We start from the raw sequence: 14,501 nt of genomic DNA, 5'->3' as shown, positions 1-14,501 counted from the left end.
CACAGTGACTTATATTATTAGTATTCCTTAGCTGGGGAATTACCTCTCCCATAACATTATTTACAGTGCCACCATCAGCAGCCATTTCTACTAGTTATAGGACTATATGATCTGCTCTAGCATTGACGTCAACACGTCTGTAGTAGGGTAGCTGTGGACTTGACTCTACCGCGTGTCCACCGAATATTTTTCATGCCTGCCTTTTTATAAGCAGCAACTTGGTTACTTATTTGGTTATTTTCTTTTCCATTAACTGTAGTGAAGATATCTTAGAACCAGTGATAGACACTAGACTATCCCGGAAATGTAATGAGTGTGCAGAGAAGCTTGGAATCCTGTTCTAAATCCAGAACGTATTATCAAATCTCTTTCATTTACTACTTTGCTTTCCTCTAAGCGAAGCCTACTCAAGGCCTATAGTAGCATCTGATATCTAAAAATCCACCGATTGGTATGGTCCATCCTTTTTAGATTGCCTTTGTAGACACTATGAAGAGGCCTGTGGACGGAGCTGACATGTAGGAGAAAGTAAACTGAATAAATTTCAAACTAAAAAGAGAATATATGTATATACCATCCGAAAGGAAAGGATGCTATCTTTGGTCACAAATTATCTTTGCATTTGCAAACAATCAAAACTGATCATTTTGTTTATGACATTTGCAGAACAGGAGTGTCGGTGTTACCCAGTGCGCATGGTACCCATGACCCCTGTGCATGGACTAGAATGTATCTTTTGCATACTGAATACAGATATGTGTTGTAAGTATGAAGCAGCAGCCTCTCATTTGGCCTTTTTCTCCCAGTCCTCTCCACAGAAGCGATTGAGAAGTTGCTGAAGATCAGTCTGGAGGTCATCCTTCTGAAGTACTTCAGGAACATCCTCCAGCTGCTCAACAAAAACATGTTTCCCATGCTGGTCCTTCACCACAGTCCTCTTCTGTGTGCTGGCTTTATTCATCATTGTTCTGCAGTGCATAAAACACAATGTTAAATTCACTATACAATGCGACATTCCTGTGCAGACGTCAGCAAGGATTCTCTATGAATACCTTACTAGAAGTGCTATATCAGTTGTAAAGTTAGTCACAACACCTTTTATTGCAGTGGTTCTTGACGCAGGACTCATGCACACAACCTATTATGGTAATACCACACCTATAGAAATCTATGGGCCCATAGTGTACATGGGAAAAAAATAAAACATGGCATGCTCCTTCGCATGCTATATTATGGAGGTATTCTACATTGGAAGCATTGCATCTAGAGGATAATATAGCTCCTCACTGAGGAACTATATGGCAGCACACAAAGTGCTTAGGGCTCCATAATACGGAATATTACTTTAATAAGGCCATGTACTTACCCTATATGCACTGAGCATATACACATATACATACCTTATATAGAGGAGTCTTTATTTGAAAAGAAAAGCATAATAGGGGATATTGCTCCTGTGTTTAGAGCTCAGAATAGATCCATACACACAACTAAGAAATGTCTATTTGGCTTGTTAATTAATAAACCAATAAGTTCTTATTTCCAGTGTTTACTATGTCGGCTTGAGTGGTGTTCCAGATGGCTGCTATTAAGCAGGCTTAGAGATGAATTTTAAGTAGGATTTTTATTTAGCTGTTTGTTTTCACATATATCTTCCAATACTGGGATGCATTATGCTGTTTCATTGACAGTTATGCCATTTACAAAGAATTTAACTGAACGACATTAACTTGGCAACGGGCAGTTCTGTGTTCTGACCAGTAATATTGATCAATATATTTTCTCTGAAATTACGTGTTTTAGTCTTCAGAGGTAAAGTACGATTGTGTTCCAGCATGACTGTGCCCCAGTGCACAAAGCACAGTCCATAAAGACATGGTCTGATGAGTTTGGTGTGGAGGAACTCAAGTGGCCCGCACAGAGCCCTGCCCGCAACCAGATCAAACACCTTTGGGGTAAATTGGATAGCCAACTGCGAGCCAGGCCCTCTCGTCCTATATCAATACCTGACCTTAGAAATACTCTTGACTGAATGGACACAAATTCCCACAGAAAAATGTGAAAATTTTGTGGGAAACCTTCCCAGAAGAGCAGAGCTATAAAGCTGCAAAAAGTGGGCCCAACTCCAAATTCACGATCATGGTCCTGGAATGGGACGTCCAACAAGCTCATATGGTTCAGGTGCATTCTTGTAAATTCCTCCATGCCAAACATTAGAGCTCAATAGAAGCCCAGACAAGGCCACAGATCAAGGCAGAGATCTCTAAGCGATTTGTCATTTTAACTTATGGCGTTGTCATCCAAACCGACAACCTTCACAGATTGACCATAAATTGGAAATTGTTCAGAACACGCCGTCTGAAATCCCTAATGTATGGCCAGTTTTAGGAATAAGAAGCCATACAGACATCCAGAAACTTCTGAACTTGTGCAAAAAAATGCATCTTCCTAAGACTAAGACCAGAATCATTATAATAATGTCATGCACTGACATCACTGTAGGCACCTCCATGGAGTTATACTAATCTATTCAGGTCCATAAATGTAACCATGGTTACCATACAGATCAGATCAAACATGGATTCAGAGATCTGGAAATGGTGCATAATAGAAATAGAATTTACATTAAAAAGTTATCTCCAATTTCATAGCTGAACAAATGTATTAATACAAAAAAGTTACAATCCGGATTAAATATATTCCAAAAAAGAGACATGGTCCACAAGTCAATTTTTACAGTGATCTATTGCTGATAAGCAAAATAAACGTGAGATTCTTAGTACACCTTTTGAACAACCTTTTTCAAGTGGGTCCATACTGTAATATGACATGCAGGACCACATGACAACCAATGCCACAGCAACACCCCACATGCACGGAAAGCAGCCTGCAGCACCGCTAATTTCATAATAAGCCCTATTGGCTCTGGGCTACATCCCCCCACAGCACCACAGACTGCCCCACACCGCAACCATGTGAACAGCTCGAAAAGCTCATGTCTCCATTTGGCCTCAGTCTTTAATACATATTTAAAATTCTAAATATTAATATTACATTTTTAAGAGAATCAAAACAAAACGTTAGGGAAATTTGATGGCATTAATTTATCTGTTACATGAAAGGTTACCACTCAAGCCAATCTGCCACGTACACACAGCAGAGGCATTTGTAGAGATATCCCCGATAACAAACCTCACTGAGTTATATATAACTATAATGCAGCTTATTATTATATTGGAAACCAGCGTGTAGTTTGTTTTCTTTTTTTTTTTTTTTTTTTTTTTTACAGATGATTGCAATGATTTCTGAAAACCTGTGGTATAAAGGATTGTGGTTAAACCCAAAACTGCCTTCCACCGTGCATATATGGGTAACAGATACACATTACGTGAATGTGACCACTTCTGTTAGTTTCACTGCATTCAGTTAATGTCATGCTAGCCCAAACCTTTTTATAACAGATCCATCCTCTTTGGTAATCTCCGATTCCACTAAATTTGGCGGGTGAACTCTTACATCTCCACCCACATAGCTTAAAGCCTAAAAAATTAGAGAAATCTCACTGCTCACTGTTTTGTTTTTCAAGGCATGAATAATACATCTAAACACAGGCAGAAATATGCAGGCAGGCAGACCGGCAAAAATATTCACTTGAGATTATTTAGCTGTGCACATGCATAACACTTAGAAATAGAAATAACTATCCAATGTTCTTCTGATCTGCCAACAGCAGCCACCCACTCCGCTATTATCTACAAGTATACAGCAGATGTACTCATCAGAATGTATCCGTCAACCTTATTTACTCTAGTATTAAGGGTCTTTTTAAGATGTGCTACATATGTATCAGTTTATGTTAAGGAAAAATGCCCTCCAAGGAGAAACGCCAACCAAAAACAAACAACTCACATATAGCTTCTCCAAAACTTCTTCCCAACAACAGGAAGGGAAGAGCAACTCTCTTACTGTTGTGTTAAAATATAATAATGTGAAGTCATTGTGCAATGGGCAGTATGGTGGCTCAGTGGTTGGCATTGTTGCTTTGCGGGCCTAGGGTCCTGAATTCCAATCTGACTAAGAACAACATCTGCATGGAGTTTGTATGTTGTCCCCTTGTTTGATGGGTTCTATCCCACAATTCAAAAATACACTGATAGGTTGAACTCCTATGAAACTGGCCAAGTGTGTATATGTCTGATATAGGGAAATTAGACTGTGAGCCCCATTGGGGAAAGGGACTGGTGATGATGATAGCTGTACAGCACTAGAAAATATGTTGGCGCTATATAAGCAACAGGAAATAATAAATTGTATAAGCGGGGTCCATTACTATGGGATGTGGCATTTTGCAATTACATACAAGATGACATTTCATGACATTAGCGGCCATATGATCAAAATGTGATGCCGCATAACCCATGTAAAAGGCTGTAGCATTAGGCGGTGTATGCCTGTCTCAAACAAATCATTAAGGGTTGGCACTGTACTGAAGAACCTACAATATTTATCGCTGCTTGGTCTCCACCTACATAAATAATTATTGCTGCCTCCCTGGAATCGTTTCTGCATGTAAGAACAGAAATTGCAAACAAAAAGTTTATTTAAAGTCAATAGTGTTAATGCTGTTACTGTACATAAAAAGTAAATGAAGAGCTCCTTCAGACAAACGATTTTCACATCCGAGTGCTGTTCGACTGTGGAACAGTTTTTCATGCAAGATGGCCCAGAGAAGCCAATGAGTCTGCGTCTAAATTATATCTATCTCTTCTCTATCTACTCTATATATATCTATCTAACACATGCGGCCCCTGGGGCAGTCATCTGCGGCCCGCGGGACACAGAGCCGCTAGTATAGGCTCTGCTCCGGCACTGTGTGGAATTCCCTGACATCGCTGTCCATAAATGGACAGTGTTGTCAGGGTCTTCCCCAGAGCAGAGTCCCGAGCAGAGCGCTAGTACAGGCTCTGCTATGGGACTCTGTGGAATTCCCTGACATCGCTGTCCACTTATGGACAGCGATGTCTTGGGTTTCCCCAGAGCTGGAGTCCCGGGCAGAGCTCTAGTATAGGCTCTGCTCTCGGATTCTGTGGAATCCCCTGACATCGCTGTCCGCATATTGACAGCGATGTCTGGGGCTTCCCCAGAGCAGGAGTAGCGTGCAGAGCGCTAGCATCAGCTCTGCTCCGGTACTCTGTGGAATTCTCTGACATCGCTGTCCATATATGGACAGTGTTGTCAGGGTCTTCTCCAGAGCGGAGTCCCGAGCAGAGCGCTAGTAAAGGCTCTGCTCTGGGATTGTGGGGAGTCCCCTGACATCGCTGTCCTCATATTGACAGCGACGACTGGGGCTTCGCCAGAGCTTGAGTCGCGTGCAGAGCGCTAGTATCGGCTCTGCTCCGGGACTCTGCGGAAGTCTCTGGCATCGCTGTCCATACATCGACAGTGATGTCAGGGGCTTTCCCAGAGCAGGAGTCCCAATGATGTCAGGAGCATAGCTGGAGTCCCAGGAAGAGCCTACTAGCGCTGTGCCCGGGACTCCAGCTCTGGGGTTTCCCCTGACATCCATATCAGGAGCAGAGCTGGAATCCCAGGCAGAGTGCTACAAGTGTCTCTGCTCCATATATGGACACTGATGTCAGTGGCTTCCCCAGAGTTCCGGCTCCAACAGCAGAAGAATCCCCAGCCAAAGCGTCAGCAATGCTCTGGCTGGGGATTCCACTCCTAGAAGGAGCCCCAGTGGAGCTATCTACTTGCGGTGTGTGTGGCATTATCTGCAGAGGGCACTGTGGCAGCATCTGCAAAGGGCACTGTGGCAGCATCTGCAGAGGGCACTGTGGCAGCATCTACGGAGGGCACTGAGGCAGCATCTACGGAGGGCACTGTGGCAGCATCTACGGAGGGCACTGTGGCAGCGTCTACGGAGGGCACTGTGGCAGCGTCTACGGAGGACACTGTGGCAGCATCTACGGAGGGCACTGTGGCAGCATCTACGGAGGGCAATGTGGCAGCACCTACTGAGGGCGCTGTGGTAGCACCTACAGAGGGCTCTGTGGTAGCACCTACAGAGGGCACTGTGGTAGCACCTACAGAGGGCACTGTGGTAGCACCTACAGAGGGCACTGTGGTAGCACCTACAGAGGGCACTGTGGTAGCACCTACAGAGGGCACTGTGGTAGCACCTACAGAGGGCACTGTGGCAGCATCTACAGAGGGCACTGTCGCAGAATCTACAGAGGGCACTGTGGCAGAATCTACAGAGGGCACTGGCAGCATCTACAGAGGGCATTGTGGCAGCCTCTACAGAGGGCACTGTGGCAGCATCTTCAGAAGGCACTGTGGCAGCATCTACAGAGGGCACTGTGGCATTGTCTACAAGTGGGTGTGTGGCAGTATCTACAGAGGACACTGTGGCATAATCTGGGGGTGTGTTGCATTATCTACAGAGGGCACTGTGGTATTATCTACAGAGGGCACTGTGGCATTATCTACAGAGAGCACTGTGGCATTATCTACAGAGTGCACTGTGGCATTATCTACAGAGGGCACTGTGGCACTATCTAAATAGGGGCTGCCCAATCTTGACATGTGTGTCTGCCAAATGCTGCCAACTGAGCCGCCGGACTGCATTTAGTGACACTTAAACTGGATTGTTGAAATAAGCAGGTGGAGAATTCTCTCAAATTTTAAACCTAGCGGTATTATTATAGTAATATAGTGTTATAGTAGTTCAAATAACTAATTGATTAACAATAATTTTGTATTGTATCAAATTTTAAATTAATGCGGCCCGTCAACTTCCCATTTTTTCTATATGTGGCCCACTTACCCGGCCGAGTTTGAGGCCCCTGATCTAATCTATCTATCTATCTATCTATCTATCTATCTATCTATCTATCTATCTATCTATCTAATATCTATCTATCTCATATCTATCTATCTCATATCTATCTATCTATCGATCGATCTATCGATCTATCTATTCCAACCAAAAGACGGTGCTCCCATTTAGGTAAAGCAAAAAAAATGGACTTTATTCCATGTGCGACGCTTCGGTCATAGACCTTTCTCAAGCTTGTGAAAGGTCTATGACCGAAACGTTGCGTATGAAATAAAAGTCAATTTTTTTTTTGCTTCACCTAAATGGGAGTGCTGCCGTTTTGTTGGATTTGACTACCAGAGGAACTTAGCCTAATTCCTGTTGCTTGCACACTACAATTTACCTTATTAAACGGTGCTGCTCGGGATTCTCTTGTGTCCATCTAGCTTTCTATCTTGGTCTGCCTGTCTATCTTTTAATCTAATCTTTCGTCCAGTATCTGCATGTCTGTCTATGTATTTGTTTGCTGTAGAAACAACCCTCACATCTCAGCTCTACCAGACTATTCTGTCGTGAGGTTTCTGCTTGGATTCCCCAGCTCCCCAGTGTTATTCACCACATCCCATGTGTGCGATAATTCTGTAATACTTTGTTCTAGATTAGTTCCTCAGCTGAGGGATATTTGCATATAGCAATATGTTTACAAACAGCGTATCCCCCTGAATGTTGTGAGATTAATTAACAGATTGTAGAGGAGGATTTACTATGTTTTCTTTAATTTTATTAAGGAAACTCAATTATTTTGTAAGCGACAATGCTCATTGGGAATTGGGAAAATAGATTGTATCCACTACTGGGCACTTGTAAACTGCGCAGTGAGCTTGTATATTATTTGTTAGTTATAGATGTGGCAGAGCTGAATTTGTTATGTTACAGTTTCTTCTGAGCGTTTTGCAGTCTAAGGCTGGGTTCACACGAGCACATTAACGTCCGTAATGGACGGACGTATTTCGTCCGGAAGTCCCGGACCGAACTCAGTGCAGGGAGCCGGGCTCCTAGCATCGTAGTTATGTACGATGCTAGGAGTCCCTGCCTCTCCGTGGAACTACTGTCCTGTACTGAAAACATGATTACAGTACGGGACAGTTGTCCTGCAGAGAGGCAGGGACTCCTAGCGTCGTACATAACTATGATGCTAGGAGCCCGGCTCCCTGCACTGAGTTCGGTCTGGGACTTCCGGCCGAAATACGTCCGTCCATTACGGACGTTAATGTGCTCGTGTGAACCCAGCCTTATAAAAACCACAGATAACGCATTGTGAAAACACAAAGGGGGATTCATCATATGATTGTCCGCTATAGGTCACTGCTCCACTTTTCTTTACCGGGACTTTTGATAAATCTCTCAAAGAGTAATGACTCAGCTCTGTTACACCGGTAGTTGGTTGGGTTTAGTTTACAGACTACAATATTCTAGCCTAAATAAAAATAGACTATTCTACAGTATATAGTGGCCTCCAGGCAAATCCTCTGCTGCCACCTTGTTACCTTCTCAAAGTCATCCTTGGCTGATGGCAAATCAGATGCTAAACTAGAGTCTCCAAAATATTTTTCTGTCCTTTCACCATGGACCATGGTGGTCTTCACCACTTTGCTGACCTTACGTCCTTCCACAGGTTCATCTTCAAATTCTGATGATAAAACTCGGGGCTCAGAGAATGAGATCTGGTGACACAATTTAATTTTTTTAAACTTTTAGTTAATTTATTCTTTCTAGACTGGAAAGTTTTAAAGATATGAAAACTATCTCCTAAGAACATAACAAGAAAGAACAATGCGGTAATGAAAACCAACTCCCAAGAACACAAGAAGAAGAAACAATGCAGTAAGGAACAGTGTGTAGACAAGATTATTACACAGAAATTTGGAGTAGTGTGCCACGTAATGATTCCTGTCATGCCCTCCCAGCATTAAGGCCCAAATAAAGGTGTTCGCAAACCTAATATCAAACAAGGCAACATTACCGCCTAGCAAGATTCTCCAATATCTCTGCCTGTAATAGGGGAGAAATCTTCATCAAATTAAATATCCAGCTCCATCAACAGAATACAGGTGCCACTTTTCAATAGGAAGAGAAGAAGAGCTGTTTAGATGGCGACAGCCCCCCTATTCAGAGAAGCTACAGTAAAAAGAATTTCATTTACCTACATCTGCTTTCCTGTTTGTAAAGGGGGTTTGTAAAGGGGAAGATTTGGGTAATAGATATATCACAGGAAATTTCTGCAAATGCAATTTCCTAATATATAAGTAAATGTTTACCAACGGTGCCAGCTGCTTTTGCTTGCCTTACTGCCTTCTGTGCTATTGTACTAATAGTTAGGATGTGCTTCTGACACTGTCCATTCATGTACCGTATATGGAACCCTTTTGCCAATAATTTGTATCCTATTTATTACAAGTAACACGCAAAGAAATACCCACATCTTATTTCAGAATATTCATTCGCTTTCATAATTTGCATTTTTTTACCCGCAATAAATATAGAAATGTCATAATAGTCAGTCCAGGATGATGAATACTTTCCTAGGATTTCTATTCTTTAATCTGACATCATCTATATATTTTATTGTTAACGGTTCACTAATTAGGACCTCTAACTAATGGTATTATATTCCCACTGCATAGTCTATTAATAATTTATTAGGTAATTACCAAATTATGTGTAGGACTTTTTACAGATTGCCCAAGGACTGACTATAACTTAACCGGTTTAATAAGCATCAATAATGTATTATTTATGGGGGTTTCTAGATTATATGCATTTCTCTATTGATATGTGAGCTCCTTTCTTTTCATTATTATGCTTATTTAATAATAAATGATTTTCACATTTACTCTATATGTTTGGATATTTTATGGCTTTACAAAAATGTAGAAATTCAAACTATTATTAGAAAATTGTGAGCTATTCCTTAGTATAATTTTATAATAGGAATCATTCTTTACTAAGTGTTAAAGGGTCCCCAATTCTTTAAAGGTAACCTGTCACATTGAAACTGTTTGCAGCATTTCATAAAGCAGGAGGAGCTGAGCTGATTGATAAATAGTTCTGTAGGAAAATTCAGTATAACTTGGAATTCATTGATTTAATTCCCTGCTTATCCTGGCTTATGAGTCTAGTGGGCGGTCTCATTCAATGACTGACAGTCTTCTCTGTGTGATCGTGCATTCGGACATAGCTGTCAATCACTGCATAGGACCGCCCACTGGACCCATAAGATCAAGTTTAAAGCTATATTTCAATGTGCTCAGCCCATACTGCTCTATAATATGTGCCCGCAGACAAGACTGCTTGATCATTGTGACAGGATTGTTTTCACAGTGGTACACTTTATTATGAATATACCGTATTTTTCTGACTATAAGACGCACTTTTTGTCCTAGAATCTGGGCTGTAATGTTGTGCCCTGTCTTATCTTCTGAAGGCACCAGTGTATGAAGACGCAGGACACTGAGCTCCAAGCTTCAAAGGACCTTGCAGTGCAGTGTAATGGAAGCAACATGTCCTGTGCTGTGTGTATAAAATCTCTGGGATATCTGCTCACTGAACAGTCACATCTTACACACAAACTAATGTCAAATCTCACCGTTCAGTGAGCAGATAACGCAGACATTAGTACACACAGCACAGTGAATCTGCAAGGACCTTCTAGCTGCGCCCCCTCCTACGTACAGAGCAGCAAGAAGAGCAGATTTACCACTATTAACCCCTGCCTCTCCACACTTCTTATGTCTGGTGAGTTCATGGGAGGGTGAGAGCACTATAGCTGCCAATATCTTGTATTTCTGTGGCTGACATTGTATTGGGGCACTTTGGCTGGCATTGTATAGAGGCACTGTCGCTGGCATTGTATTGGGGCACGGTTGCTGGCATTGTTATGGGGCATTGTGGCTGGCGTTATATCGAGGCAATGTGGCTGGCATTGTTATGGGGCACTGTCGCTGGCATTGTTATGGGGCACTGGCTGGCATTGTATTGGGGTGCTGTGGCTGGCATTGTATTGTTGCACTATGGCTGGCATTGTTATGGGGCACTGTGGCTGGCATTGTTATGGGCCACTGGGGCTGGCATTCTACTGAGGCACTATGGCTGGCATTGTATTGGGGCACTGTGGCTGGCATTATTATGGGGCACTATGGCTGTCATTGTATTGAGGCACTGTGGCTGGCATTGTATTGGGGCACTGTGGTACTGCATCTATGTCCTATTGTCTGAATGCTACCCAGGAAATGTACAGTTAAAGGCAAAACCCCTTTTCTCCCCTTTTATGATACAATTTATAGGTGCGTCTTATGGTCCAGTGTGTCCTATAGTCCGAAAAATACGGTATTGTTATTTACAGCTTCTTTTAAGCCAATGTTATTTTAGATGTGCTCACCTCAGACTGCTTACTGTCACTTTTGAGTATGGTGCGTTTCACAACTTTAGAGACAGAATCTCCATCTTCTACAGTCACTGGTTCCTGTAATCCCCCTTGTGTTACCACTTCTTCTTTTTCTGTACCATCAGGCAATACATATCTTCTGATAATTTTCCTTGTGACCTGGGTGTTGTAAAAGGGAATGTGCATGTCACCATGCTAATTAATTAAAACTCTTTCACACATAAGCAGCTTTACGTGTTACATAATTGACCTTTCAGTAGAATGACATCTAATATACAGAAAACAGTGGGATTCATCAAGTCTAGAACAGAGAGAGATGGAGTTATGTGAAAGTTTTGTATAAATCTTGCAGAAAACTATGGTGATAATTTCCTCGTGATGCCTACAATTTTTGGATGACAAACAACTCAGGGCAGGGCTTTAGTTTTTTTGGTCTCCAGGCAGGGAGGAGGAAGTGGGACTTCTTCTGCAGACATTTGCCTTACAGCGAGAATCAGGTTTGTGAGAAGGAGGAAAAAGTATTTCTATATTTGTCACATATTTGATTTCTATACGAGGCCATATAGTTTCAAAGACAAAAGAATGTTATGGGAGGAAATAGTGAGATATTTTTTTTATCGTGTATTCTACATTTATTTCTCAAAGATCATAAGGTTTACTGACCAAGAGCACTCACCCTGCTGTATTTGTTAACATATAGCATGTCCACGTAGGATGGATGAGTGCACACAACCATATTTACGTATTCCTAGAACGTGGATGCACTGTTACTGGCATTTCCAATGCACAAAAGAAATGTTGTCTTATATAATATAAATAGTACTCATATTAAGAGTACTACCTCCTCAAAAAACGTGATAGTTTTATTGAAAATTTTTTGGTTATCAATAACAACTTTCCATATTCCCTACTCCTCTCCTATTGTTTAGTGTTTGTAATTAAAAATCCACAATAAAAACATTGTGGCTGAGTCAATAATGTCCATCGTTGCAGATCACGTCCACCCATGCATGCTGTTTGTCTTCCCTGGGTCAAATGGAATCTTTCAGCAAGACAATGCGACATGTTACACGGCTAGAAATGTCCCACAGTGGTTGGAAGAGCACGAACATGACTTCCAAGTATTTCCCTGGCCCCCTAATTCACCAGACTTTAACCCAATTGAGCATCTGTGGGAGCACGTCGATCGTCTTGTTCGCTCAAACTATGGATCCTCACCCACGCACCCTCCAGCAAATGTGGGATGCACTGCAGTCAGCATGGCTCCAGATACCTGAAACAACTTACCAGGACCTTATTGAGTCACTCCCAGCCCATCTAGCTGCTGTCCATGCTGCACACAGCGGTTACTCTGGATATTAGCTGCTGGTCATAATAATGTGACTAGACTATAAACCAAATACAGAGAGAATGAACAGAAGTGAAATCTAAATCAAATCAATATTTGGTGTTACCACCCTTTGCTTTTAAAACAGAATCAAGTTTTCTAGGTACACTTGCATGGATTTTGTAGGATTATAGTCAGGTGTATGATTAACCAATTATCATATGTAGGTTTAAACACAGTCATTAACGGTAATATAAACAGCTGTGTAGGAGGTTTCAAACTAGATGAGGAACAGCCAAACTCTGCTACAAAGGTGAGGTTGTGGAAGAGTTTCATGTCACAAATCTGCCATGGCAAGACTGGGCACAGCAACAAGACACAAGGAAGTTATACTGCATCAGAAATGTCTCTTCCAGGCATAGATTTCAAAGCAGACTGGGGTTGCAAGATGTGCTGTTCAGGCTCTGTTAAAGAATCACATAGAAATGGCAACGTTGAGGACCGTAGAAGCAGTGGTCGGCCAAGGAAACTTAGAACAGCAAATCAAAGACACATTATGCTTACTTCCCTTCAAAATCGGACGATGTATAGCAAGTGTGATCAGCTCAGAACTGGCAAAATCTAGTGGGATCCAGGCAGAGACTTCACTGATATACTGATATCTAGGTTCAATGTCCATTATTATTGCACATATTTACTGAAAACTGAAGGATATCTGTTAGAAATAAAGAGGTTAAAACTCACTTTTAATTGTATTGTTTAAAAAGCTATAGTCCCAGCTGTGTTATTAATAAGAATTAGCCAACCTGTGAGCCGCTCTAGGGATTTCCCTAGTAAAGAATTAGTGCTTCTAGGGGCTTTGCTAGCAGTCAGCCTGTATAATAACCTTCACTGTCTTGTGTTCAGAGGCATAAGCCAATACTAACTGCAGACCCTAACCACTTCCCCTGTCGACTCAGCATTGGCAAATAGACCCTACACCTTTCTTCTGTGCAAAGTGTCATCAGGGGTCTCATTTGCATATTGTTTATTATAATAACTTGTGGTTAGATCGATCTGCCGTCGGGCAGCAACTCTGCGTCCAGCATTGATAAAAGCCTTGCTCTGCTGGTGACTCCAGTTTTTTTATTTAGTGTGCTCCTCCCCCTTGTTAGGGCCATACCTACTAGCTCGCCAATTGGAGCTACTGGGCAGTGATGATGTCAATGGCCACATGAGAACTCCCATCAGCCATGATGTCAATGGCCACTAGATACAGGCCCTGCCTCTGCCTACTGTACATTATTGACTCAGCCAGTTGCAAGGGGGCGTGAGAAAAACACACATCATTGGTTGCCAGGGAGACTCTGATGCTACTGTCAGCGCTTTACATGGGCTGTTTAACCTCTTCGCGCTCCGCGACATAAAATTGGTGTGGGGGGTGATGTTTGGAGCAGGCTCACCCGCTCAGTCCACTCCGTACGCAGCGGGAATCAGCTGTGTTTTACACATGATCTCTGATACGACACCTAGACTGTCTCTTAGTTTTCCCCACATAGTTTTCTGGACATGAGCAGGTTATCAGATAAACAACTCCTATTGTAGAGCTATTGATAAAATCTCTGATCTCATATGTTTTATGGGTGGATATACTGGTGAAAATGTTTCTGGTACGTATGTAGTCACATGCTGGGCAGTGGCCACATATGTGTGTGCCTCTTGTTTTTTTATCGAGCCATATTCCTTCTTTTTTCATTTTGGAGTGGTAACTCTGGACCAAATGGTATTATAAATTTTTCCCTCCTTCTGTAACTTATGGCTGGTCTTTCACTAATGCAGGTACACCCATCTACTGTTTGGAGGTCTTCATTGTAGAATTGCAGCCAAAAAGCCATACCTTCGATGTGGAAACAAGGCCAAGCGACTCAACTATG

The 14,501-nt window shown here is 42.2% G+C and overlaps 1 protein-coding gene across 37 annotated transcripts in view; it reads right to left on the bottom strand.

Annotated features, from left to right (window-relative positions):
* Positions 1-851: 851 nt before the first annotated feature.
* Positions 852-14,501, bottom strand: part of ANK2 (ankyrin 2) — a 626,865-nt gene continuing 613,215 nt past the window's right edge. For 35 of the 37 annotated variants that reach the window (XM_075860538.1, XM_075860544.1, XM_075860543.1 and 32 more), the window contains 3 exons: positions 11,256-11,420; positions 8,365-8,541; positions 852-968 (listed from right to left, as the gene is read on the bottom strand). In XM_075860538.1, the coding sequence (XP_075716653.1) occupies positions 954-968; positions 8,365-8,541; positions 11,256-11,420 (357 nt within the window). In that variant the 3' untranslated portion in view covers positions 852-953. The remainder of the gene's footprint in view (positions 969-8,364; positions 8,542-11,255; positions 11,421-14,501) is intronic. The other 2 variants (XM_075860545.1, XM_075860548.1) reach the window with 2 other exon arrangements.

Source organism: Rhinoderma darwinii, chromosome 1, assembly GCF_050947455.1.
Source record: "Rhinoderma darwinii isolate aRhiDar2 chromosome 1, aRhiDar2.hap1, whole genome shotgun sequence".
Taxonomy (NCBI): Eukaryota; Metazoa; Chordata; class Amphibia; order Anura; family Rhinodermatidae; genus Rhinoderma; species Rhinoderma darwinii.
The sequence above is the reverse complement of the archived record's forward strand: the minus strand, read 5'-3'. Positions and strand labels throughout refer to the sequence as shown.